Source organism: Rana temporaria, chromosome 5 (genome assembly GCF_905171775.1).
Source record: "Rana temporaria chromosome 5, aRanTem1.1, whole genome shotgun sequence".
NCBI classification, from domain to species: domain Eukaryota; kingdom Metazoa; phylum Chordata; class Amphibia; order Anura; family Ranidae; genus Rana; species Rana temporaria.
In genome coordinates this window covers 338,169,249-338,194,510 of record NC_053493.1, presented here as the reverse complement: position 1 = coordinate 338,194,510, position 25,262 = coordinate 338,169,249, and the positions used below count along the sequence as shown (strand labels likewise).

The 25,262-nt window shown below is 39.7% G+C and overlaps 1 protein-coding gene across 3 annotated transcripts in view; it reads left to right on the top strand.

Annotated features, from left to right (window-relative positions):
- Positions 1 to 25,262, top strand: part of TRPA1 (transient receptor potential cation channel subfamily A member 1) — a 172,893-nt gene that overhangs the window by 46,902 nt on the left and 100,729 nt on the right. For 2 of the 3 annotated variants that reach the window (XM_040354407.1, XM_040354406.1), the window contains 5 exons: positions 1,660 to 1,767; positions 17,527 to 17,635; positions 17,724 to 17,872; positions 18,971 to 19,107; positions 22,808 to 22,856. In XM_040354407.1, the coding sequence (XP_040210341.1) occupies positions 1,660 to 1,767; positions 17,527 to 17,635; positions 17,724 to 17,872; positions 18,971 to 19,107; positions 22,808 to 22,856 (552 nt within the window). The remainder of the gene's footprint in view (positions 1 to 1,659; positions 1,768 to 17,526; positions 17,636 to 17,723; positions 17,873 to 18,970; positions 19,108 to 22,807; positions 22,857 to 25,262) is intronic. The other variant, XM_040354408.1, reaches the window with a different exon arrangement.

Genomic DNA, 25,262 nt, shown 5'->3' with positions numbered 1-25,262 from the left:
CGCCTAAGTAAATCACCTGCACTGCGTGTACTTTAGCTAAAGTCTAAATCAGACTCTATGGTTAGGTTAGTGCATAGCATACTCTACACACTACGGCCCAGATTCACAAACGAGATACGACGGCGTATCTCCAGATACGCCATCGTATCTCTGCGTTGCGCCGTCGTATCTATGCGACTGATTCTTAGAATCAGTTACGCATAGATATCCATTAGATCCGACAGGCGTAAGTCTCTTACGCCGTCGGATCTAAACTGCATTTTTTTTGACCGCTAGGTGGCGCTTCCGTCGAAGTCCGCGTTGAGTATGCAAATTAGCTAGATACGCGCGGCCGATGCAGTAAAGTTACGACGTTTACGTTAGGCTTTTCTCAGCGTATCGTTGCCCCTGCTATATGAGGCGCAGCCAATGTTATGTATGGCCGTCATTCCCGAAAATTTGAAAAAGTTACGTTGTTTGCGTAAGTCGTCCGTGAATGGGGCTCAACGTCATTTACGTTCACTTCGAAACCAATGACGTCCTTGCGGCATACTTTGGAGCAATGCACACTGGGAAATTCCACGGACGGCGCATGCGCCGTTCCGCAAAAACGTCAATCACGTTGGGTCACAGTAGTTTAACATAAAACACGCCCCCCCCTTCCACATTTGAATTAGGCGGGCTTACGCCGGCCGATTTACGCTACGCCGCCGCAACTTACGGAGCAAGTGCTTTGAGAATACAGCACTTGTCCGTGTAAGTTGCGGTGGCGTAACGTAAATCAGATACGTTATGCCTGCACAATTTTACGCGGATGTACGTGAATCTGCCCCTACGTTCTTAGCACTTTGCAAATGCTCAAATGTATCTGTGCACAACACTGGATTGTTCTCCTTTTAAAATTGACTAGGAATTAAGTTCAGGAGTCTGGTAAATGGAATAGAACATAATACAATTATCAAGACAGTAAAAATGGGGCTTTAGTTGGACAAATAACGGAAGTTTATTTTTTCCTTGTAATTCACATCTGGTGTTTTAATGTTCAATTGAAGCATCCTTCCCTTGTCTAATGCATTTAGTAGCTAATAGCAGGGACTATGCTTTGTAATCATAAGTATTCCACCAGGCACTATATTACTCTGCTATATGTCAGATGGATTACTGTTACACCCATTAGTGAACTTATAGCCCATAATAACTTGAAGAGAACCAGTCATTATAGAATATTTGTAATAACCTGAAGATCCACTCTTGCTATAACACTTCTATTGCCCTTTAACAGCAGAAGAGTCAGACTGTTGCACCATCTCTTGTCTCAAGTATCTTAGCTTAGTACTGATAACAGATACAAAAACAAATCTGGTATATAGCAGAAGATTGTGTGACATAAACCAAATTTGATATTTGACACTACTGATGTGGTTAAACCAACATTTTTTTTAAATCCAAGATTCAAAAATTTTGCAGACTCATTTTCAAATTGCATTGATTTGCCAAATTTCAATTGTGACTTGTGGCCCATTTGAGAGTTGATAAAACAGCTATGTTGTGTATATATAATATACATAATAATACTAACAGATCCAAAATTGTTATACATTAAAAACATTATTGTTTTATTGTTATTATATGTACTGTATATTGCATTATTTGCATGTTTTGCTGTATTTTTTTTCCTAGGAATTACTGAATCATAGCACTACAGATATTAATCTGGAAGGTGACCTTGGGAACTCACCAATTATGACTGCTTGCTATAAGGACAATGCAGAGGCCCTTATAATGCTGGTAAGTGTATACGGCACATAACAGCCTACTGTACATGTGTCTGTCACTGGAATACTGATCCCTAAGCACAGGATATAATACTACGTGACAGTGTTTCTTTCAGGTGCAAAAATGCAATTAAATTGAATTGCAGACACTTTAAAGCAGTAATAAACTCTAAAACCCTTTTTTTTTTAAATATGTCCTTGCAGTGTTATGCCCTATGCACCGCACACTAGCACATCAGGGTAGACTTACCTTTAAAATGGAGCCCTCCAGCACTGAGGTGTCACTGCTACCGCTACTGCTACCATTGTTCCTTCTAATGGCCTTCTAATGGCTAGGGATGAGCTTTGAGTACTAGTCGACTCAAACATTCCCTGGTCGCCTGTTCGACGAACAGCAAACAATTTGGGTTGTTCGCTGCAAATTCGAAATACCCTGTAAAAGTCTATGGGAGAAATCTAAAGTGATTTTAATAATGCTTAAAGTGAAACAAATAAAGTGAAATATTCCTTTCAATTTCGTACCTAGGGGGGTGTATAGTATGCCTGTGAAGTAGCGCTTGTTTCCCGTGCTTAGAACTGTCCCTGCACAAAGTGTCATTGTGAAAAGTCATTCATAAAAAAAAATTAAAAATGCGTGGGGGTCCCCCCAATATCAATTACTAGGCCCTTCAGGTCTATTATGGATATTAAGGGAAACCCTGTGTCAAATAAAAAAAAAATTATGTGGGGTTCACCCCAAATATCCATTTCAGACCCTTCAGGAACCCCACCCCAAATAAAAAAAATGGTGTGGAGTTCCCCCCCCCCTAAATCCACACCACACCCTTTATCCGAGCACACAACCTGGCAGGCTGCAGGAAAAGAGGGGGGACGAGAGAGCGCCCCCCCTGAACCGTTCCAGGCCACATGCCCTCAACATTGGAAGGATGCTTTGGGGGTTTGTGACCCCTCATAGCACCATGTCCCCATGTTGATGGGGACAAGGGCCTCATCCCCACAACCCTTGCCCAGTGGTTGTGGGGGTCTGCGGGCAAGGGGCTTATCGGAATTTGGAAGACCCCTTTAACAAAGGGGACCCCCAGATCCCGGCCCCCCCTATGTGAATTGGTAATGGGGTACATTGTACCTCTACCATTTCACAAAGAAAGTGTAAATAATTGTAAAAAAAAAAAACAGACACCGTTGGGAAAGTCCTTTATTAAAAAAAATATTAATAATTCCAGCGGTGGTAATCCACTATCCTGTGACGGGTGATCTCCTCTCCAGGGGTCCAGCGATGAGAAGATCTCCTCTTCATCCAGGTCCAGGTCAACATGGTACGGTTCAGGAGGGGGGTGCTCTCTCGTCCCCCCTTCTTTTCCTGCGGCCTGCCAGGTTGCGTGCTCGGATAAAGGGTCTGGTGTGGATTTTTGGGCTGAACTCCACAACATTTTTTTTTAAATTTGACGTGGTGTTTACCTTAATATCCATACCAGACCTTAAGGGCCCGGTAATTGAATTTGGGGGGACCCCCACCCTTTTTTTTCATAAATGACTTTTCTCTGTTTTGCTGGGAGCCGACAATTCATTATAGCCGCAAGTGATTTTAGATGACTTTGTTTCCTTCAGAAATTACACTTTGTGCAGGGACAGTTCTAAGAACGGGAAACACTTCACTGCACTTCACAGGCATACTATACACCCCCCCAAAGGTACAACATTTAAAGAAATATTTCACTTTTATTGTTTCACTTTAGCATTATTAAAATCACTGCTCCCGAAAAAAATTATGTTTTTAAAACTTTTTTTTGCATTGATACATGTCCCCTGGGGTAGGACCCAGGTCCCCAAATACTTTTTAGGACAATAACTTGCATATTAGCCTTTAAAATTAGCACATTCGAGTCCAATAGACTTTAACAGGGTTCTAAAGTTCACACAAACATTTGGTCTGTTCGCAGGTTCTGGTGCGAACCGAACGGGGGGTTTTCTGCTTATCCCTACTAATGGCCAAGCAGCAATGTCATTACTCCTACGCATGGGCACAGCACAGCACAGTGTGCCCTGAATGCAGAGCACACTGCATTTCCTAAATGGTGCAAGTTTAGGAGGCGTGTACCATACCTACAGGTAAGACTTACAGGAGAAGTACAGCAGTCATTTGACTGCACATCTCCTATGGATCACAGGAGTGCAGTCCATTCTGCACCCCTGTGACCTACTGTAGGTTGACGTCACAGAGCTGGTCCAGGCTGTGGAAAATATCATGACCATATGGTCAGAATCCAGGGCCGTCACCTGGCCCAGCCTCTCAGCAGACCGCTGAGAGCCTGAGCCAGCTGCTCCTGCCCTCTCCACAGCCCAGTGCTCCAGTGAGCACAGGGAGGGGGGGCAGAGCAGAGAGCAGTGACAGTCACCAGTTCTCGGCTCAGGCAGCCCTGAGAACTGAGTGATCAGCGGTGATTGATCGCTCGGTTCTCGGCCTTAGAGCCGGCGGGGAACAGATGCAGCATTGGATCGATGCTGCATCCACCTAGGTAAGTACTGTATGATACCAAAAAAATTAACTATTTCCCATACTTCTCTTTTAAATAGGCTTACCTGTGGAACAACATAAAACAAAAGAGTACACTACACTTTAAACATAAAGCTGAACTCTATAGCTGTAACTGTAAAGAGATAAGAAAAACATTGTCTCCATTTACCTGAAATTTCGGCAGAAATCAGAAAATTAAAATAGGTTTTAAGGGTATAAGGGACAGTGAGGGTTACATAAATATATACTGTATATTTTCCATTGAAAGTGGAAACATACATGGTATTAAAATATCACAAATTAGATAATATTGATGATTTGCTTTGGCTTCACATTTTTCTCCTTTACACAACATTCCCAACATGGCAAATGGTATTATTCAATAACGAGTTCTTATTCATAAAGGAAGAGAATGCTGTATTGATAGCAAGTGTGTTTATTAACTAACTATACCATAAAGTAAGTGCCAAAATAAATGTCATACTTTGTAATGCTTACTTCTCCATATTTTTGCTATTGTATTAGATTTTTAGATTTTTAGAATTGCCACTAGGGAGGGAGCTACAAACGTACTTCTTCAAAGGTAATCAAACTAAATTTAACTAATTTCAAAACTGTTAGAAGAGAAAAATGGAGTCTGACACGTCTAATCACTATATCTGAAATTGCTGGTTGTTCTAACTTACTTCACCTGGTTGCATGCCTTTTCCAGGCTTCCTCTATCTACATACAGTGTATAAATATACATACAAATCACACCGGTATTCGCATTAATAACATTATTTACTCTACAATCATCTATTTTGTGCATCTAAACAAAATCATTTGAAAGACTATATACTGTCTTCCTCAAAATGCTAATTCATAAGTGCAGGGAAACATAGCAACTATTATTAATAATGCATTATGATTGCTTGTTGTGAGTTACAGTATGTAAGAATCAGCGCCTAAGAATAGCAACTTTTAACTGAGCAAGGATGTACATATCTTAAAGTGTATGTAAACCTTAAACAATGAACATAGAAAGTGCTGTGTTAAAAACACGTCCCTCCTAAGCTGTAGAGATGAGGAGAGGGGGAACAATTCTGTAGTTTGGCAAAACACAATTGTGGAATGTTGGCGCTATTTCTTGTGATTTAAGAACAGAAAAGACCTTGGTATGTCAGCACAATAGAAAATTAGGAGCTGAATGCACTTCTATCAGGATCTACCGTTTTTTTTTTCCTGTACTTGCAGAGTCTTTTGTGATGTGATAGAATGTTGAGAAATGTGCATTACTGCAAAGATGTATTTATGTTTTTTTCCCTGACACACACAGGATTATAAAATTAAACAAATAGGAAAAAATAGGAAATAGTTGGACACTGTGGTTATTTTCATTCCATTTTATTGTAGAAAATCACCATAATATCAAAAATAGCAACAATTACAAACTGAGGGGTAGATTCAGGTAAGAGATACGACGGCGTATCTCCAGATACGCCGTCGTATCTCTGAGTGTGCGGCGTCGTATCTATGCGCCTGATTCATAGAATCAGTTACGTATAGATTTGACTAAGATCCGACCGGCGTAAGTCTCTTACGCCGTCGTATCTTAGTTGCAATTTTACGCTGGCCGATAGGTGGCGCTTCCGTATATTTACGTGTCGAATATGCAAATTAGGTAGATACGCCGATTCAGAAACGTACGTTTGCCCGGCGCATTTTTTTTATGTCGTTTACGTTAGGCTTTTTCCGGCGTATAGTTACCCCTGCTATATGAGGCGTATCCTATGTTAAGTATGGACGTCGTTCCCACGTCAAGTTTTGAAAATTTGACATAGTTTGCGTAAGTCGTTCGCGAATAGGGCTGGACGTAATTTACCTTCACGTCGAAAGCAATGACAATTTGCGGCGGAATTTCGAGCATACGCACTGGGATTTTTTCTTTTTTTTTTTTTAAATCCAGTACTTTTTTTTTATTGTTTTCCATCCGTATACATGACAGGGAATATAAATTCATATTTTACACACAGTGCATTTTATGTGCATACAAAAAGATCTATAACAAACACTAAAAATCTCCATCCATCCCAACCCTCCCCTCCCTCCCCCTCCCTATCTTACATTTAAAGTGCATACACGTTTTAAATCCTATTCTTGTCCTTAAATTAAGTTGTTCTTTACTAGTCTATACATAGTTAGAGTGAGCGGCCTATTTTCACTAACCAGTGCTCCCATATTACATTAAATTTTTTAAGGTTGCCGCGTCTAATCCATGTTCCCCTCTCTTTCCCTATTGTGCTGTTCATTACATTGAGCCATTCTGCTACTGTAGGTGGATTTTGTGCTTGCCATTTTAGTGCTATTAGTTTCCTCGCCTGGAACAGACTTCTTGTGGCTGCTACTAGTACATCCCTCTGCCCCATTCTTTCCTCAATGCATCCTAATAGGCAAACCCTGGCTTCAAGTTCCAGAGTAATTCCAAAAGTTGCATTTATAATGTCCAAAATCTTAACCCAATATCTATGCAATCTTGGGCATTTCCACATCATGTGGATGAGGTCCCCTGTGTTTTGACATCTGGGACATTTATCATCTGGCTTCCATCCGAATCTGAATAATTTCTTGGGAGTATAATAAACCCTGTGGAAAGGGAATAGATGGGAGACCCGTTGTGACGGGGCTAGTGAAACCACTGTCCCTAATTCCAGTATCCTGTCCCACTGCTCATTCGTTATTGGGCCAATATCCTCTTCCCACCTCTGTTTGTTCCTGCAAAGCCTCTCATTTCCTCCCAACTGATCCCTGATTCGTTCGTACATATCTGAGATAAGACCTTTCAAGACCCCTGTCTTGATTAGTCTTTGAAAATGCGTTAACTTTTGCCATCTTACCGGCTGTAACTTGAATTGGGCTTGTAGTGCATGTCTAACCTGCAAATAGGTAAAGAACATGGAATTTGGAATACCATATTCCCTACTTAGCTCTGAGAAGGGTTTTAATGTGCAACCTGTGTACAGTTGTGCCACTCTGGTTATCCCACGTTTATCCCATTCTTTTAGTTTCCCCATGGCCAAAATGTCTTTTAAATTCTTATTTTCCCATAATGGAGAGTATTCTGTTAATCCTTGATAGCCCAAAGCTACTTTTCCTGCTTGCCACACTCTTACCATCATTTTTACTGTTGGGCTTTTTACCAAGAACGAGTTGGCCTCTAAGGCCTCTATTACAGAACTATGTGGGGACCCTCTTAGCATCATTTTCCCGCTTGCATTTCCTCCCCCTCTGTACCACAGCCCCCCAAATGCTGCAACTGTGCCGCCAAGAAATAACTGTGGGGGTGCGGAACCGCTAACCCTCCCCTATTTGTTGGTAATTGCAGCGTTTGGAGACTGATCCTTGCTTTTCCCTTTTTCCAAATTAAGGTCCTAAAGAGGGTTTCTATCTTCTTAAACCATTGTCAATCCATACTGGGGAGTTGTGAAGTATATAAAGCAACTGTGGCAACCAAATCATTTTAATGAGGTTGCTACGGCCGGCAACCGACAGTGGCAAATGTCCCCATATTTCCGCTTTGCGTTTAAATTTGACCAGAAGTGGTGCTAGATTGTTATTTATAAATTGTTCTGGGTTACGTGTTACCACAATTCCCAAGTACTCCATCTTCTCCCCAATTTTTAATTGAGGGATTCCTATCCCATCAATATTGCTTACCAGGTCTACGGGTAAGAGTGTTGATTTTTCCCAGTTTATTACCAGGCCCGAGAATCGTCCAAACGCTTCTACTGTTTGAACTGCAGTTTTGAGGGAGGTTGTAGAGTTGCCCAAGAAAAGGAGGATATCGTCCGCATAAAGCGCGACTTTCTCCTCCTCTACTCCTCTCTGGAACCCCTGTATTTCCTGCCTAGCTCTAATTGCAGTCGCCAAGGGCTCAATTGCCAGGGCGAAAAGGAGGGGGGACAGTGGACATCCCTGTCTCGTTCCCCTTTCCAATTCAAACGACTGTGAAACTTCATTGTTTATTTTTATTTTGGCCCTTGGGGAATTATACAATAGCTTTATCCATTTGATAAAAGATGGGCCAAACCCAAACTTCTCCAGAGCGTACCAGAGATAGTCCCACTCCAGACTATCAAAGGCCTTAGTGGCGTCCAATGCTAGGATAGATCTATCTCCAGTGTTCTCTGCCGGGGTCTGTAGGTTTAAGTACAGCCTTCTTATATTTATGCTCGTGGACCGATTTGGAATAAATCCAGATTGATCTGGGTGTATTAATTTCTGAATATATTTATTTATTCTCGTTGCCAATACCTTGGCTAAGATTTTTACATCTGAGCAAAGCAAAGATATCGGTCTATAAGATGATGTGTCTAGTTGATCCTTTCCTTCCTTTTGGAGCACTATAATAATTGCTTCTAGCATTGAGGGAGGTAACCTTCCTCCTACTATCGCCCAGTTTAGTGTTTTTAGTAGTTCCGGGAGCAGCACCTCACCATATTGCTTGTAAATCTCCGCTGGCAGGCCATCTGGCCCTGGGGACTTTTGATTAGAAAGTGCTTTAACTGCCTGCTGTAGTTCCACTAATGTAATTGGAGATTCCATAGCATTCCTTTCCTCCTCTGATAGAACTAGGATTCCTATTTCTCTAAAGAATTCTTCCATTTGTACTTTGACTTCCCCCTTTTTTGACCTATATAGATCTTTATAATATACTGCAAATGTGTCCACTATTTCAGATGTTACGGATGATATCCCACCTCCTACCGTCCTAACTGCAGGCACATTAGAGGGCGCCATATTCGTTTTCGCTAGGAGGGCCAAAGTATGACCCACACTTTCCCCCTCCGAAAAAGCGCTCTGCTCCTGAAATAGGCGCTTATTTTCAACTTTCTTGTTAATCACCAACTTATATTCCTATTGCTTCTCCAACCATAGCCGTTGTTTAGTCGGCGTTGGATTTTCCACATATTGCTTTTCTGCCTCTAGAACCTCTCCCCTGATTTTCTCCTCCCATTCCCTAGAGTTCCTCTTGATCTTAGCTACCTGCTGGATCAATATACCCCTAAGGAACGCCTTTAGGGCATCCCACACCACTCCCTCTGGTGCCGTCCCTGTGTTGAAATCCAGGAATTCCCTTAATTTGATACTAATTTCTACTGGCTTCCCTATCACTTCTAGCCAGAAGGGACTAATTTTCCAATTGCTTGGAGGACATTTTTCCCCTGTACTCAGTGATAGCACCAGAGGGGAGTGATCAGATACCCCTCTTGGATAATAGGATATTTTACTGACTGCTTGTAAACTTGCACAGTTACCCAGGGCCATATCTATTCTTGACAGTGTAGAGTATGTACTTGAAAAACAGGAATACTGCCGCAGGTCTGGATGTTTCACCCTCCAAATGTCCCACCACCCAACCTCCTCCAAAAATTGACTTAAATGCCCTTCTCCTGGCCCTGGGCTCCGAGTCCCCGGTGGGAACCTATCCATCGTTCTATTTAGTACGTTGTTTAAATCCACTAACCACTAATATTGGAATATTTATCTTATTTACCACAAATTCTGTTAACTTATTAACTTATATAGAACCTCCATCTTGAAGGGGGGGGGTATATAAATATTGGCCAAAACATACGGTGCATTCTCTATCAAACAGTGCAGAAAGACATAGCGGCCTAGTTCATCTATCCTTGACTCTATACATGTAAATGATACGCCTGTTTTTACCATTTTGCTCACTCCTCTAGAATAAGAGGAGTGAACAGAATGGTACTGGCTTTGATATTTTTTTTTATTGACCAATTTTACCTTTGTTTCTTTAGTCAAATGGGTTTCTTGAATGCATATCACCTCCACCCCATACCCCTCCAAGGTAGTAAAAATTGCGGCTTTTTTCACTGGGTCCCCCATCCCCCAGACATTCCAGGAACCTATGTTAATCATTTTAGGTCTCATACCCGGCTTCATTGATAAGGTCTACACGAATGTAAAGCTTCCCGATGGGAGCTTCAGTTTCCCAACCTATCAGAGGAACTATGCGAGTAAAACCATAGATGCATTTTGACATTGTAGCCGGAGAGAGAGCATGTCGAGCAAAAAAAAAAAACCCCCGCTAAGGAGCAAAAAAGCAAAGACAGGAGTATATACTATTTTGAATATACCTAGAAAAGAAAAACATTTAAATGTGCATTCAAGTACTTTTCCTTCCCTTGTGCTTAATAAATGATACGTGATGCTCGTGATACTCGTGTTCTGATACAACTTTACCCCACCCTCCCCCCCCTCCCTACCCCCCCCTTGCCTAACTAGGCCTACCCTTGGGGCTGTGCTTGTGACCTCTCTCACCCATCCTTCCCTTACATTCCCCTTACCATCCATATCTACTGTGGTCTCACAAAGTCCCTTCTCTGACCCCCACCCCCAAAAAAAACACATAAACACAAAAAAAAGAAAAAAGAAGGGAGAGAAATGAAAAAAGGAAAAAAGGGGGGGAGGGACAGAGGGAAATTCCCTCCCATCCTCCCCCCCACCCCCTGAATTCCCATCCATGTCTATCCATATCCTGAATTATACCTTTTAATTACCTATTTTACTCTTAGCAAAATATGTGTTTCCTATATCATACTTCCCTAGTGTTTCAATAATGACCTCAATAGTGACCTCAATAGTGACCTCCCATTTCTCCCACCCCCCCCCCCAAAAAAAAGAAAGAAATTATTAAGAAATTGATTTTTTCACGAACGGCGCATGTGCCGGTTGTAAAATACGTCAAATACGTGGGGTCACAGTAAATTTAATTAAAACACGCCCACACCATCCACATTTGAATTACGCGGGCTTACGCCGGACCACATACGTTACACCGCCGTAACATAGGGCGCAAGTTCTTTCTAAATACAGAACTTGCGCCCTAAATTACGGCCGCGTAACGTATCTGAGAAATACGTTACACCGGGCGGAGAGATACACCATTGTATCTGAATCCGGCCCTTAGTGTATATCTTCCAAAGTAATTTAAAAAAAGACAACGTTGTCATTAAAAAGGGTTAGCAGTGCGCATACATCCATTTAACCAAACACACAACCAACTCAGGGAACTGGGATTAATTAAAGTATTGGTTACTAAGAACTACTCATACTAACATCCCACTCCTTAGTGTAGTCACAGATTATAACTAGCCCACAAGGGAATGTATAACTGTTGGTTGGGTAAAAAATGGATTTGTTTTGTAGCAGGTAGGTATTGCATGGGCCGCCCTATATTTTTTCCCAAATACTGCAGTCCATGATTGGTTAGGATCCTTTGAAGCTGAGGGCTTATCATTCATCTACATAAGGCATAAGTAGTTGATTTACACAGGTTTTAGTGTCCAGTGGAAAAAAAGGCGGGGATCACCTTCTTAGGCAAACTTGAACAAGTTGTGCACAAGTTTTTGGCAGGTATGAAAAAATACTGTAAAGTAATAATGCTTTAAAAAATATATATTTTATTGTTTATGTTTATCAATTTACAAAATGTAAAGTTAGCAAACAGAAGGAAATCAAATATTTGGTGTGACTACCCTTAACACCAGCATAAGCTCTTACAGTTTTTACACTAGCACAAAGTCAGGGATTTTGTAGGGTGAGGCCCCGTACACACGACCGAGTTTCTCGGGAGAATTCAGCCAGAAACTCGATCGGAGCCGTATTCTGCCGAGAAACCCGGTCGTGTGTACACTTTTGGCAGAGGAAACCGACGAGGAACTCGTCGAGCCAAATAGAGAACATGTTCTCTATTTCCTCGTTAGTCAATGGGGAAACTTGGCTCGCCGAGATCCTCGGCGGCTTCACAAGGAACTCGACGAGCAAAACGATGTGTTTTTTTGCCCGTCGAGTTTCTCGGACGTGTGTACGGGGCCTTAGAGTCAGGGATATGATTAATAAATGTAGGTTGAAACACAGTCATTAACTGAAACAGAAACAGCTGTGTAGGAGGCTTAAACCTGGTTGTGGAACAGCCAAAATCTGCTAAATTGAAGTTGTCAAAGGTCACAAACCATGGCAAGACTGAGCACAGCAACAAGACACAGGGTAGTTATATTGCATCAGCAAGTTCTCTCCCAGGCAAATATTTCAAAGCAGACTGGGGGTTTCATCATATGAAACTCAAGCTCTTATGAAGAAGCACAAAGAAACAGGTTGAGGACCATAGACACGACTGGCCACGGAATCTTAATGCATCAGATAAATGACACATGCTTACTTCACTTTGACTTCAGAGGACGTCCAGCAGTGCCATCAGCACAGAACTGACGGAAACCAGTTGGACCCTGGTACACTAATCTACTGTCTGAGAAGTCTGGCCAGAAGTGGTCTTAATGGAAGAATTGCACCCAAAAAGCCATGCCTCTGATATAAAAACAAGGCCTTGTGACTCAACTATGCCTGAAAATGTAGAAATTGGGGTAGCACAGATGCTCTGGACTGATGAGTCAAAATTTGAAAAATTTGGCTGTAGCAGGAGGCAGTTTGTTTGCCGAAAGTCCGATTAGTGGTACAATAATGAGTATCTGCAGGCAACAGTGAAGGTGGAGGTTCCTTGGAAGTTTGGGGCTGCATTTCTGAAAATGGAGTTGGAGAGCTGGTCAGGATCAATGGTGACCTCAATGCTGTGAAATACAGGCAGATACTTATCCATCATGCCATACCATCAAGGAGGCGAGACAGGCCCCACATTTATTCTTCAGAATGACAACAACCCAAGCATACAGCCAATGTCATTAAGAACTATTTTCAGTGTAAAGAGGAACCAGGAGTCCTGGAAGTGATGGTTTGGCCTCCACAGAACCCTAATCTTAAAACCATAGAGTGTGTCTGGGATTACATGAAGAGACAGAAAGGTTTGTGGCAGCCTACATCCACAGAAGATGTGTGGTTACTTCTCCAGGATGTTTGGAACAACATACCTTCTGAGTTCCTTCAAAAACTGTGTGCAAGTGTACCTAGAAGGATTCATGCTGTTTTGAGGGCAAAAGGGTTCCCACCAAATATTGATTTGATTTGCATTTCTCTTCTCTTCATTTACTTTCCATTTTGTTAATTGATAAAAAATGAACTATTAACAGTTCTATTCCTGAAAGCATTCCCAATTTACATCACTTGTTCACACCTATGCAAAAAGATGGAGTCAGCAAGTCAGCAACACTGTAATCTGTATTTATTGACTACATAAGAGTGAAAATAAAAAAAGAAACTGATGCGTTTAGTCGAGAACCTTAGTCATAGCACCTCTTAGTGCTTGTGGAGCCTTACTGCCTCTCTTTGACTTTTTCACACCTGCCTAAAACTTTTCTGCAGTAGTATATATATATTTTATATATAAATATATATATATATATATATATATATATATATATATATATATATATATATATATATATATATATATATATATATATATATATATATAACAGAAGAGGTATACAGTACAAAACTCCAAATTCCCTTAGTGTTGATAATTAGAGGCTGTTTAAGGATAGGTGCATATTGCAAAGAAAGGAAACCGGGTAGTAAGAAAGAACCCGAATGAGCTTCAGATATTAATGGAAGGGGTGTACAGGCACATTTACCATAGCTTTCATTGTTACTTCCTAGCCTGTAATTCCTGTCAAGCAGATATCAAGTGCTTTACTATATACACTTATTGGGCACATGAAGTAATAAGACAAGCCTGCCAGCAAAAGATTCCTCAATGGCTTCATGTCAAACGGCTTATGTGCTACAGAGACATGTGCACCACAGTTCACAGGAACTAGTGTTAGCCTTGGAAGGGTCTTAGAGCTATAACAACACATGAGAAACTCTTTAATGGCATCCAAAGACCTCTCGTGTATGTGTCAAGCACTGCAGCAGAGAGAAATTCATATGAAAATGCTAGTTGCATGGCTATTGTAATGACCTACCGGCATTACTACTAGTCAGTGACCCAACAAATTTGAATATCAGGAAATTCAATTAAAAGTCATAAGACCTCATTTTCATACTTTTTGGAGATCAGTGAAATAGAAGCTGGCAGCCAAAGGTATTGCCCACAGGACAGGTTTATGTAAAAAATCTGATGCAGATGCCAAATGATAATGGGTAGTGGAAAAACATTGGAACAATGTGGAGTACTGGGAGGGGAAACTTATAGGACATGGGAATAAGGTGCAAAAATCAGGGTGGCTGGTTGCTGCCCCAACATTGTTTTGTGTTCTTCTATAAAGCTGGAGTAGGGTCTGGGTAGGTAGGGTCTGGGTAGGCATTTTATCTTGAAGCATGACACAAGCTCTGGGAAAGAGAACCTGTGCTGAGATTTAAACTGGCAGAAATGCCAGGTATAGCTGGATTCTGTAGGTATAAAAATGTAAATAGGTAGTTAATTTAGTTCACAAATCATATTGTGCTATGTACTGTATTGGGATAAGATAAATTAGAATTTTAATTTCCATCAGAAATCAGGAGATTAAAATGATTTTTGAGGGTGCAATTGGCTCCTGAGATTTACAGAACCTATTTTTAATTGTCCTAGACCAGATTGTGTGCCAAAAAATACTCCATATTAGCCTTGGCATTTTATAATTTTTATTTAATTTAAAACACAAAGCTAAATAAACTGCACTACCATAAATGCATATACAATTTCACAGAAATCAATCTGTTCATTTCTAATACTGACAAAAATACATAAAATGTGATGATGTTTCTTAATTAATGGGGTTGGAGGAGGTACGATATTTTTACTTCTTTTTAACAAAACTGTGCTTTTCCCATTAATTTGCCCATTACTTTAATCCTCCCCATCCCCGACATATATACTTACATCTACTCTTATGCCGCATACACACGACCATTTTTAGTGGTCTAGAAAAAAACTACGTTTTTTTCAACCCGATTCTTGTCAAGCCTGCCTTGCCTACACACGATCATGAAAAAAAATACTTGAATAAAGCGCGGTGACATACAACACGTACAACGGCACTATAAAGGGGAAATTCCATTCGGATGGCGCCACCCTTGGGGCTGCTTTTGCTGATTTTGTGTTAGTAAAAGTTTGGTGAGAGACGATTCGTGCTTTTCAGTCTGTTACAGCGTGATGAATTTGCTATCTCCATTATGAACGCCAGTTTTACCAGAACAAGCGCTCCCGTCTCATAAATTGCTTCTGCGCATGCACGTTTTTTTCCCGTCGTTAAAGTGTACACACGACCATTTTTCACGACGTGAAAAACGACAACATGAAAAACGACGCAAAAAAATAGAGCATGTTCTAAATTTTTAATGCCCATTTTTCACGTCATGAAAAATGCTCTGGAGTCCACACACGATTGTTTTTAATGACATAAAAAAAAAAATCATTTTTCACGTCATGAAAAACAGTTGTGTGTACACGGCATTATCCTTCCCTGCTCCTTTAAGTGCCAGAATCTAAAAGAAATACCTGGTACTTCCATGAATGGTGGAGCATGTGACTGAGCGATATGTAGAATTAGAGTAACTCGCGCCAATATAAATTATTTTTAAAAAAGTGAAGATAAAAATAAATATAAAATAAACAAAATCGCTGCTACCCAAGAATAATCAAGTGATTATACAGTGCAAAAATATGGGTGGATGGGTGCGCTGATAAATCAATAATAATGCATGTGCAAATATAAATCAATATACATAATCAAATATAAATTGATATGCAGATAAAATACTAAACACCTATCAGTTGTGATCTTGGTTAAAAAAATCAAATATAAATGCTAAAACACCTATTAGCAGTATGTGATCTAGTAGAAAAGTCTATAATAAAATTGCTGATATCTGTAGTGCTCAGATGTGAATAGTGCCAAAATATATAAAGAAAGTCCAAAAATAGGCGTAAGTGGTTGGAGATATTATTCTCTTAATCAGTCCTTAGTTGGAGAAAGACATGTTTGCAATCAAGCTGTTGGTCCACCTTCACCGTATAATTGGCTTACACCCAAAGTGAATATATGAATTGGCTCCTTACCAGAAGAAAATGCCCCCTATTTTGGTATCAAAAAGGAGGACATTTAAGGCTTGTCACAGGATCACCTGTAGTGGCAAATGCGTCCTGGCAGCAGTGATAGTTGCAATCATTGGATATCCAATATGAACATGAAAAATAAGATGTGGCCAAACATAGTGTAACTTTGTTTTAATAAATGTAAAAATATAAACAGAGGGAGCCAAGTGGCCGCTTACTTTAAAAGGTGCCTCAAACCCGGCACTGAGGCTCAGTAGCATAGGGTCAGACAACAAGATCCTGGGTGCTTGGATGCTCAGCTCGTGTCCCGAGCGTGCGTTCCACGTCCGCGATGAACGGAGCCAGCAGAGCAGGATACAGGAAGTGACAGGTACGATTGCGTGGTTGGATGCCGCCCCGACGTACGTTTCGTTGTTAACGTCCTCAGGAGGCGTGTCCAACCACGCTGAAAAGGTTTATTTATTTGTCCGTCAATCACTGTGGGCGGGGAGTGACTATTACCAGCCTCAGTAGCGGATTGGATGCTACAATGACACGTTCGACGGCAATACCGTCACGCCCCTTACATTGAAAAAGGTTCATTAAATACAGTGTAATCATCATGGTGACTGCGTTAATAGCAAATCTAGCATCAAACGAAAATGTGACAAACTAAGGCCTCGTACACACGGCCGAGGAACTCGACGTGCCAAACACATCGAGTTCCTCGGCCAGTTCAGCCCTGAAGCCGCCGAGGAGCTCGGCGGGGCGAGAGCTCCCATAGAACAACGAGGAAATAGAGAACATGTTCTCTATTTCCTCGCCGAGCTCCTCGTCGGCTTCCTCGGCCGAAAGTGTACACACGGCCGGGTTTCTCGGCAGAATTCAGCCAGAAACTCGGTCGGAAGCTGAATTCTGCCGAGGACGGGGCCTCAGACAACTAGTCTTAGTTTGTCACATTTTAGTTTGATGCTAAAAACCTTTTCAGTATCTATGGAGCTATTCACATCTGAGCACTACAGATATCAGCAATTTTATTATAGACTTTTATACTAGATCACATACTGCTAATAGGTGTTTTAGCATTTATATTTGATTTTTTTACTGAGCGATATGACAGAGCTGGACCTATTATTGCTGTCAAATGGGAAAACTTATGTAAACTATGACTTCAACCACTTAGAGCTTACACGTGGCTTTGCTTTTACTCCCTGGAGCTGATAAATGATTTCTGTCTGAAATCCCATGAGTGCGTTATTATTATTTTTGTCTTGCAGTTCAATCATGGAGCAAAGCTGTGCAAAAGAAATAAAATTGGTTGTTATCCTATACACATGACTGCATTTGCTGGCTCTTTAAAATGTATGGACCTGGTACTAAAAAAAGGTATGTCAGCGCTGTTATTCATCAGAACAGGGAAATTGGTAAATTGGGCAAAATTGTATTTATTTACTTATTCCTTTTTACTGCGCAGGGGAAGAATTTGGGTATAGTATTGAAGATCACATCAATTTCACAGACAATGAGAAAAGCAGCCCGCTCCATGTGGCAGTTCAAAATGGACGCTTGGAAATTGTAAAAGCCTGCATTGAATATGGAGCAAAGATCGATCTCAAACAAGTAGTTGCTATTTTACCAGATTGTCACTCACAAAGCACTGAAAGATAGCTGTAACATAGTATATGTGTATTTTAAAGTCAATCTATCTATCCTGACTAAAATAGGGATCATATATTTTTATAAAGACAAATGGGCTATTTATTCACTGGACACTGCAATATTACTCCACACTGCATCTGCATTTTTATGTCCTATTAATAAAATGTGGGCTGTGGCGTGGAGCCTACATTGTCCCACAGCATTCTCTCTGCTTAATGCTACTTTGACAGGTCATTTGACCTTGCAGCTTTTTTTTCCTTGCTCATTCATTTGAATAGCATAGTGCATATTTGTAAGGCACACCTCTGTATGCTCCTGATTTTTAAAGAGGGTGCTGTGTCATCTCTGTATTACAACCGCCTCCTTTTTGGGGACTTTGGATCTCCTTCGTGTGGTGTAAACTAGCAGCCACTCCCTCCTTAGAAAACCAGATTGGTATGGAAGTGTGCTGAAGCACAGAGAGGTTGATACAGGCCATTCCCAGTTACCTCAAACAGACGTTGCTGATTTGAAATAAAATTGGTGTGGCGCTTATTAGATTACTAACTTTAAATAAATAAATTAATAGATTATTAGCTAATGTGTGTAGGGGATTTTTTACATTAATCTATAGTGCCATATATACATGTGCCACCTATCTCATCATAATGTGCACTGTGCATTAATATATATATATATATCTATATCGATATATATATATATATATATATATATATATATATATATATATATATATATATATATATATATATATATATATATACACATATATACACATTATCTATATCTATAGACATAGATATATAAACAATATAGAGTCCTTAAAGTATTAAAAGCCTCTGTGCAAATAAGTCTAATTTTTATAAAGTGCTGTCAGTTTTTATGGCCACTTTAACACTTTTCAAACCTCTATTGAATAAGGCAATTTGACCTTCTAAATGGGAATAATTAGCTTTAAATAAAATCCTACTTTAAAAGCTAATTATTTAAAACTTTACAATATAACAGTCTCCATTTTTCATATAACTATAACTTTTCTGTTTCTCTTACTTTCTGTCGCAGAACGATAATGCCACAGCTCTTCATTTTGCTTCTACTCAAGGAGCAACTGAAATTGTCAAGTTCATGCTCTCATCCTACACTGGGGATAATAATATTGTTGATTTGCCAGATGGAAATAATGAAACACCACTACATAAGTAAGAAATTTATTTTTATCTAAAGAAAACATCCCATGTATTCTTTTAGCCACTTCTTCATGACCCAAGTTTACTAATTAACAACAATCTATATATAATTGTTTAGGTTTGTGGTTATCTGGGGTTATTTAAAAAAAATACTAATGCCATTTGGATAGTCTTGATATTCATTGCCTAAAAAACAGCGTTTATAAATCAGTAGAACAACAGCATGATTGATCACAGTATGATAATTAGGAGAATTATTTCTGATTTTTCAAATTTTTGCAATTGATGAAAGATCACCTAAAGCTACATTTTGATGCACAAGACTACAAATAAGTCCTTGGCAACAGTAGTGGCCATGTATTCCACTGTTAAATAAGCCTAAACATGCTCTTTTGTCACAATTCTTAGTTTGTTCATCTAAAACTATTATTTTTGGTAGGTGGTGGTGCAATGTATCCGTGTAACATAGCCTCAGTTTGTTAAATCCCTTATGAGCTCTGGTGAGGAGATCTCTGTTCTAAAAAGATACCCAACCTGGCCTAAAAAGTGCCTAAGGTAACATGCTGGTGAAGGCATCATTTTGTGTCTGCAAGTACCTGTTTTTATTTTCAAATTGAATCCTGTGTCCTTGTGGATACTTTGAACCCTAGGCCCAAGCCCCCTGTACACATTGATTTTACTGTTCTTTAGGTTCAGATTAAGCACTGCCCATTTCTGCAATAGTCCCTGTATTTTGCAATAAACTATGACTGTCAAATGCCAAAGTCTCTGCTGCACACTTCTGTCATTTGATAGCTGACAGTAATGGGCAGTGCTTTTTCTTAACTGAGAAATAAGTCATGTCCTTGGCATGCAGCTTGGCTTCACATGGGCACAGGAGTCAGTGGTTTTACATGAGCAAATGAGTCAATTTGAAGATTAAAATTGGTACTTGTGTCCTTTTTTCAACCAGAGTAACTATGTAACTATATATATAACTTGCAGGCAATGCTGTTGTTACATCTGACACTTTTTAGGCCATGTCAGGTTCACATACCCTGGTCTAAAGCACAAATTAGAAAACCCAAATGTGAGGGGGGTGTGTGTAGGTTGGGGCACTGAAAACTCCAAGGCAGGCCAGAGAGCCGAGAATTATGGTAATCTCAGCAGTTGAACTCCCAAGAATTATCCAATGTGTGGCCATGAAACTCCATCTATTTTTAAGATATCTTTTATTGTGGTCTAGCGCAGGGATCTCCAAACTACGGCCTTCCATCTGCTGAGGAACTACACGTCCCATGAGGCATTGTTAAACTTTGACATTCACAGACATGACTAGGCATGACTGGAATTGTAATTCCTGAACAACTTGAGGGCCATAGTTTGGAGACCCCTGGTCTAGCACTAAAACTATCTACAGACTACAACATATACATTGTTCCATATTAAAAAAAAAAACATTTACAGTCATGTGCATATGTGTTAGTATACTTGAAAGCAGAGATAAGATCATTGGATAGAAGGTTGGTTGCATGAATGACAAACCATTCTAGACAATCACTTCTTCCTGATTTCTATCAGAAATATACATAAGTTCTTATAAAATCTATAAATATTTTATATTACAATTTGCATTAAAATGTGTCTGTTGCAGAGTATATAGATCATGATAAATGTCAAAGCTGAGAATGATAAACAGTATAATGAATAAAACATAATACAGTGAGAATTTCTTTTGAACAAGAATAAACTGCATTTAGGAATTTCATTTGGTTACACAAAGTAATATAAGCAAGTAGACATTATTGTTCGTTGTGAAGCTTCTGTGACAGTGTATTTTATAACACTAAACTAACAATGAAACATTACAAAGCCTTAAAAATTTGATAAGGTATCAGTAGCCTTAATTTAGCAATATACTAATAAAAAGCAGAATTAAAATTATAGAAGGTAATAAATTTTATGGTTGAATGCCTCATAAACTGCATCTCCTGCCTGTCCATCTGTTGCTTTTTAGTAATTTACTGTGACTGTGTGTGTGGAAATATCAGCTCACAGCATCTAATAGCTCTTGGAATACATTGTCAAAAAAAAAAGCGTTATACTTTGGATTTGTTAAACCATTTGAATTGTGGAAATCATCCTCTAAGTTTATTAGGAAGATTAAAAATGTAACCATGAATACCAGGCAGATTAAAAAACAATACAACTGAAAGCAGTTGTTGTTTCTGCAAAAAATAATTAAATGTATTTTGACATACAACTAACATAACTATCGTAATCTAACTTGACATATTGATGCCTTAACTCCTGCCATCACTTAAGCTGGCCATACGGAACAATAGAAATTCAGCCTATTCAGAAGGGAATTTTGATCCATGTATGGACACTGTGGTTATACAAAGTTCTATGTACTGATCACCTTCTGTACAAGTCTTGTCAGATTTCCTCTGCTCAATCAGCACTGCAATCTTTAGCCTGCAACACTGATCTGTGTATTCGTACAGTAGGGAGGTCTCCCTGCTGTCAGAATACAATACACTCAGCAGGGAGGGTTCCACCATCCACCTGGAGCCTGTGAATGGAGTAATCAAGTTTGTTTTTTTTTTTCACTCAACCTGCTGGTTGAATGAGAAAAACTGACTCATCTTTGAGCTACTTTGCACAGCAACAAACAGGTCGAGATTAACTAAAACTGGAGCACTCAGAACCTGGTGCAGTTGTGCATGGTAGCCAATCGGCTTCTAACTTGAGCTTTTTCAATTAAGCTTTGGCAATAAAACCTGAAAGCTGATTGTTTTTTCCGCAAAGCTGTGCCAGATTTTGCACTCTCCAGTTTTAATAAATAACCCTCACAGACTTGGAGAGGAAGCAACTGCACATGGAGTTAATCGGGTTTTGCTACAAGCACATGTGCAGATAAAGAACATGCTGAAAAAAAGAAAATTGAGCAGAGGGGATCCTTTATCAATGTGTTGCTGTCCAAACAGTAGGCTGCAAGTGGAGAGTTGACTTGACACTGCTCACAAAAGAATACAGTGTGAATATAATAGACTTGCATTTTTTAATAAACAAATTCTACATTCTGTAGATGGATCCATGCATGCTGCAGCAATGTTGAACTGATGTGACTACAGCACAATGTGTTAGCAAACTATGCATTGAAATAACTTCATGTAGTCTGACTCAGGTGACAATGCTGCAGTTAAAATGAGTCAGCATTGTGATTCTTGCAAAGAGTCTGTGGATACAACATTAGGGTCTATTCACACGTACTAATGTGAATTACCATACTTGTTGCATGTACAGCAGTGTAATCCAGCCTAAAAGTTTGAATTTAGATATAATTTACATCTAACAGAGAAAGTAGCAGTCCTGCTTGGCAGAGAAACACAAATGTGACTGGACAGGATAAGAATTTTTTTTGGCAAATAAGACAGCTCACATACGTATATTTCAACTGTTTAATATCTGCATGCCTGGATATCAGTGTAAAGTACCTTTGGATTTGTAATGCAAATTAGAATGCATTTATAAATTTGCATTTTAAATTTCCCTGTGAAATTTTAGCTATGTCCAAGTCCAATAAATCTTAATTGTTTTCAAGTAAACTTGAACTTTAATATTTCATCTTTGCCAGTTCTCCAAACAATATGGTATCATTTGTGTTGCATGCCCTTATCGCTTTTATTGCTTTTTCCCAATATTTACTTTGCTTTTGTTTTTCCAATAGATCGTGTTTGTTTGACCACGCTGACCTGGCAGATTATTTAATATCTATGGTAAATATTTCATGAATTATGTAAATCAAAAACAGTTTTGAAGGCAGTTTTGGATAGAGTTAGAACAATTTAATGTATCTGTTGTAATCATTGGTTTTAAATGCTGTTTGGATCTTCATTGAGGATTTTTTGTTGGATTTAATGCTGTCTGTGTCTCCATAGAGGAGTTACATCTTATTTTTCAAGGGACATAGACAGCAATAATATTCTGACAGAAGCTCTAAACCTATTGGCCCTGTCCCCAATGTGGAGAGGGTTCCACCTTCTCTGCTCCATCTGACACCTGCCACACAAACAGAAAGTTCGAAAAAAAACTCCCACATAAGGACACAGACAGATATTAAAATTTGATAGAGGTCCTAACTTTACCCACTTTATCTAAATGCAAAAAATGTGATTGATTTGGGCTTTAAAAATTAGAGTTATGAAAATGTATTACCACAGTATATACGATCAATACAGATATGAGGTACTCTGCATGGTACTGTGTATTTTAATACTGCAGATCTGGTCAAGTGTAGTTGAGTCATTATTGGTTACATACATAAATCATATGACAGCTATGCCACACTATAGGGTTGATTTACAAAAACTGGAGTGTGCAAAATCTGCACAGGAACCGATTAGTTTCCAGCTTTTTTGCGTGAAGGTAAAAGTCCAGTAAAGAGTCGGATAGCAATCCAGCGATGTGCACGAAAGCCGCTGCTCTCTCGGGTCGCTGCCTCGTCATTGGCTGAGAAACATGCTGTCTTTAGTGCTGTCAGAATTCATTAGTCTTCGTCAAGCCTTGCTTGATGCAATATGCTTTGGCTGTATTTAATGCCTTTAATCATTAAATGTTTTGAAAAGGCTTTCAAGTGAGTTAAAGGGACCTCTTTAAGAGGTTGGCAGCCTAGCACCAGAATAGGGAGTACTTGTATTCTATCTCAACAATGGATCTGCTTCTTTGAAGAAAAAATAACTTTATGGTAGATCCGTCATAATCAACCTTTATTTTTAGAGGTTCAACGCTATCACTCACACATCAGGTAGACATTAATGTCCAAGGCATCCAATGTCATCTCTTTCCTTGACATGTAACATACCGTCCTAAAAATATAACTTGTTTTTCTGTGCTTCTTCCTGTGTAAATTTAATGTTTTTGCGCATTGGTGTTGATTTACTTAAACTGGAGTGTGCAAAATCTGGTGCAGCTCTGCATTCAGTTTTTTTTCTCAAAGCCTAATTGAACAAGCTGAAGTTAAAGGCTGATTGGCTACCAAGTACAGCTGCACCAGATTTTCCACTCTTCATTCCTAGTAACCGAAGCCCTATGTGTTCAATAGAGGTGTCAGGATCTGGGTCTGTACCTGTGACCTCTGCTGTGTCTGGCAACATTTCTGAGATGCCAGACAACTCCGTGGATAATTCCTTCAACTATCTTGCCTTGAACCTTGTTTCTCTTGGTCCTCCCATGAACTTCCTATTTTATCCATGCCTTTGCACTTCCTGTTTGCCAAACTATTGTGCTCTCTCCAGCCAATATCTCACTCTTGTCACTCTTGCTGCTGTCCATATCTCTGCTACCACTTGTTCTTTAACCACGCTTCTGCTTAATCCCAAACTACAACCACTTGTTAATGACCTTTAGCTTGTTTACTGACTATGCTTCTTCTCTATCTGTACCTGCTATATGTGCTTCTGGACCCTAGCTTTCTCTCCCCCTGGTGAGCCATAAGCAGGTTGATCTGCAGATGCACATATCTGTAGCTGGTTGGTTGGACCCTCTCCACCACTATAGCTACTGGTCTCTGAGCCTGACACCTGACTGGGACAAGAAGCCTATATTTCTGATGTTGTAATCTTGACCCATGTATCCTCCACATACCTGAACCAATGATTTGGTGTTATGCCCCTGAAAGAATTCAAGGCTCTCTTCTTCTATGTACAGGTTAGCTACAATAATTTTTACAGTATCAATAGCCTCTGCAGTAGTAAAACAAGTGGCAAGAGATTTGACACTTATGGAACTATTGTCTCTTTTGGGTTAATGTCTGCTACTGCCTATATGGATCTAAATCCTGTGTTCTATTCCTGACATTAATTAGAGATGAAGAAGTAGCTTGGATAAGCTACAAAATGTTCTCAACATTACATAAAAAAATCCAGTTGAACTATTTCTAGCTATACCATACTGGATAAATAATTACCTTCACAGGCAAGATGTCACAAAGAGGCCACCAAACTGCAGTGTGGATCGCCGGTTGACACACCTGGAAGCAGCATTAGTGATGAAAACTGGCAGCAGATATAGAGGAATGTAGGAGAGCTTCGTAAAAGTGTTTTTTTTTTTTTAAACAGTGAGGTGGTGGGATAGGAGGAATTTCAGATTTTCCCAGTGACAGATAAATTCAAAATTAATTCATT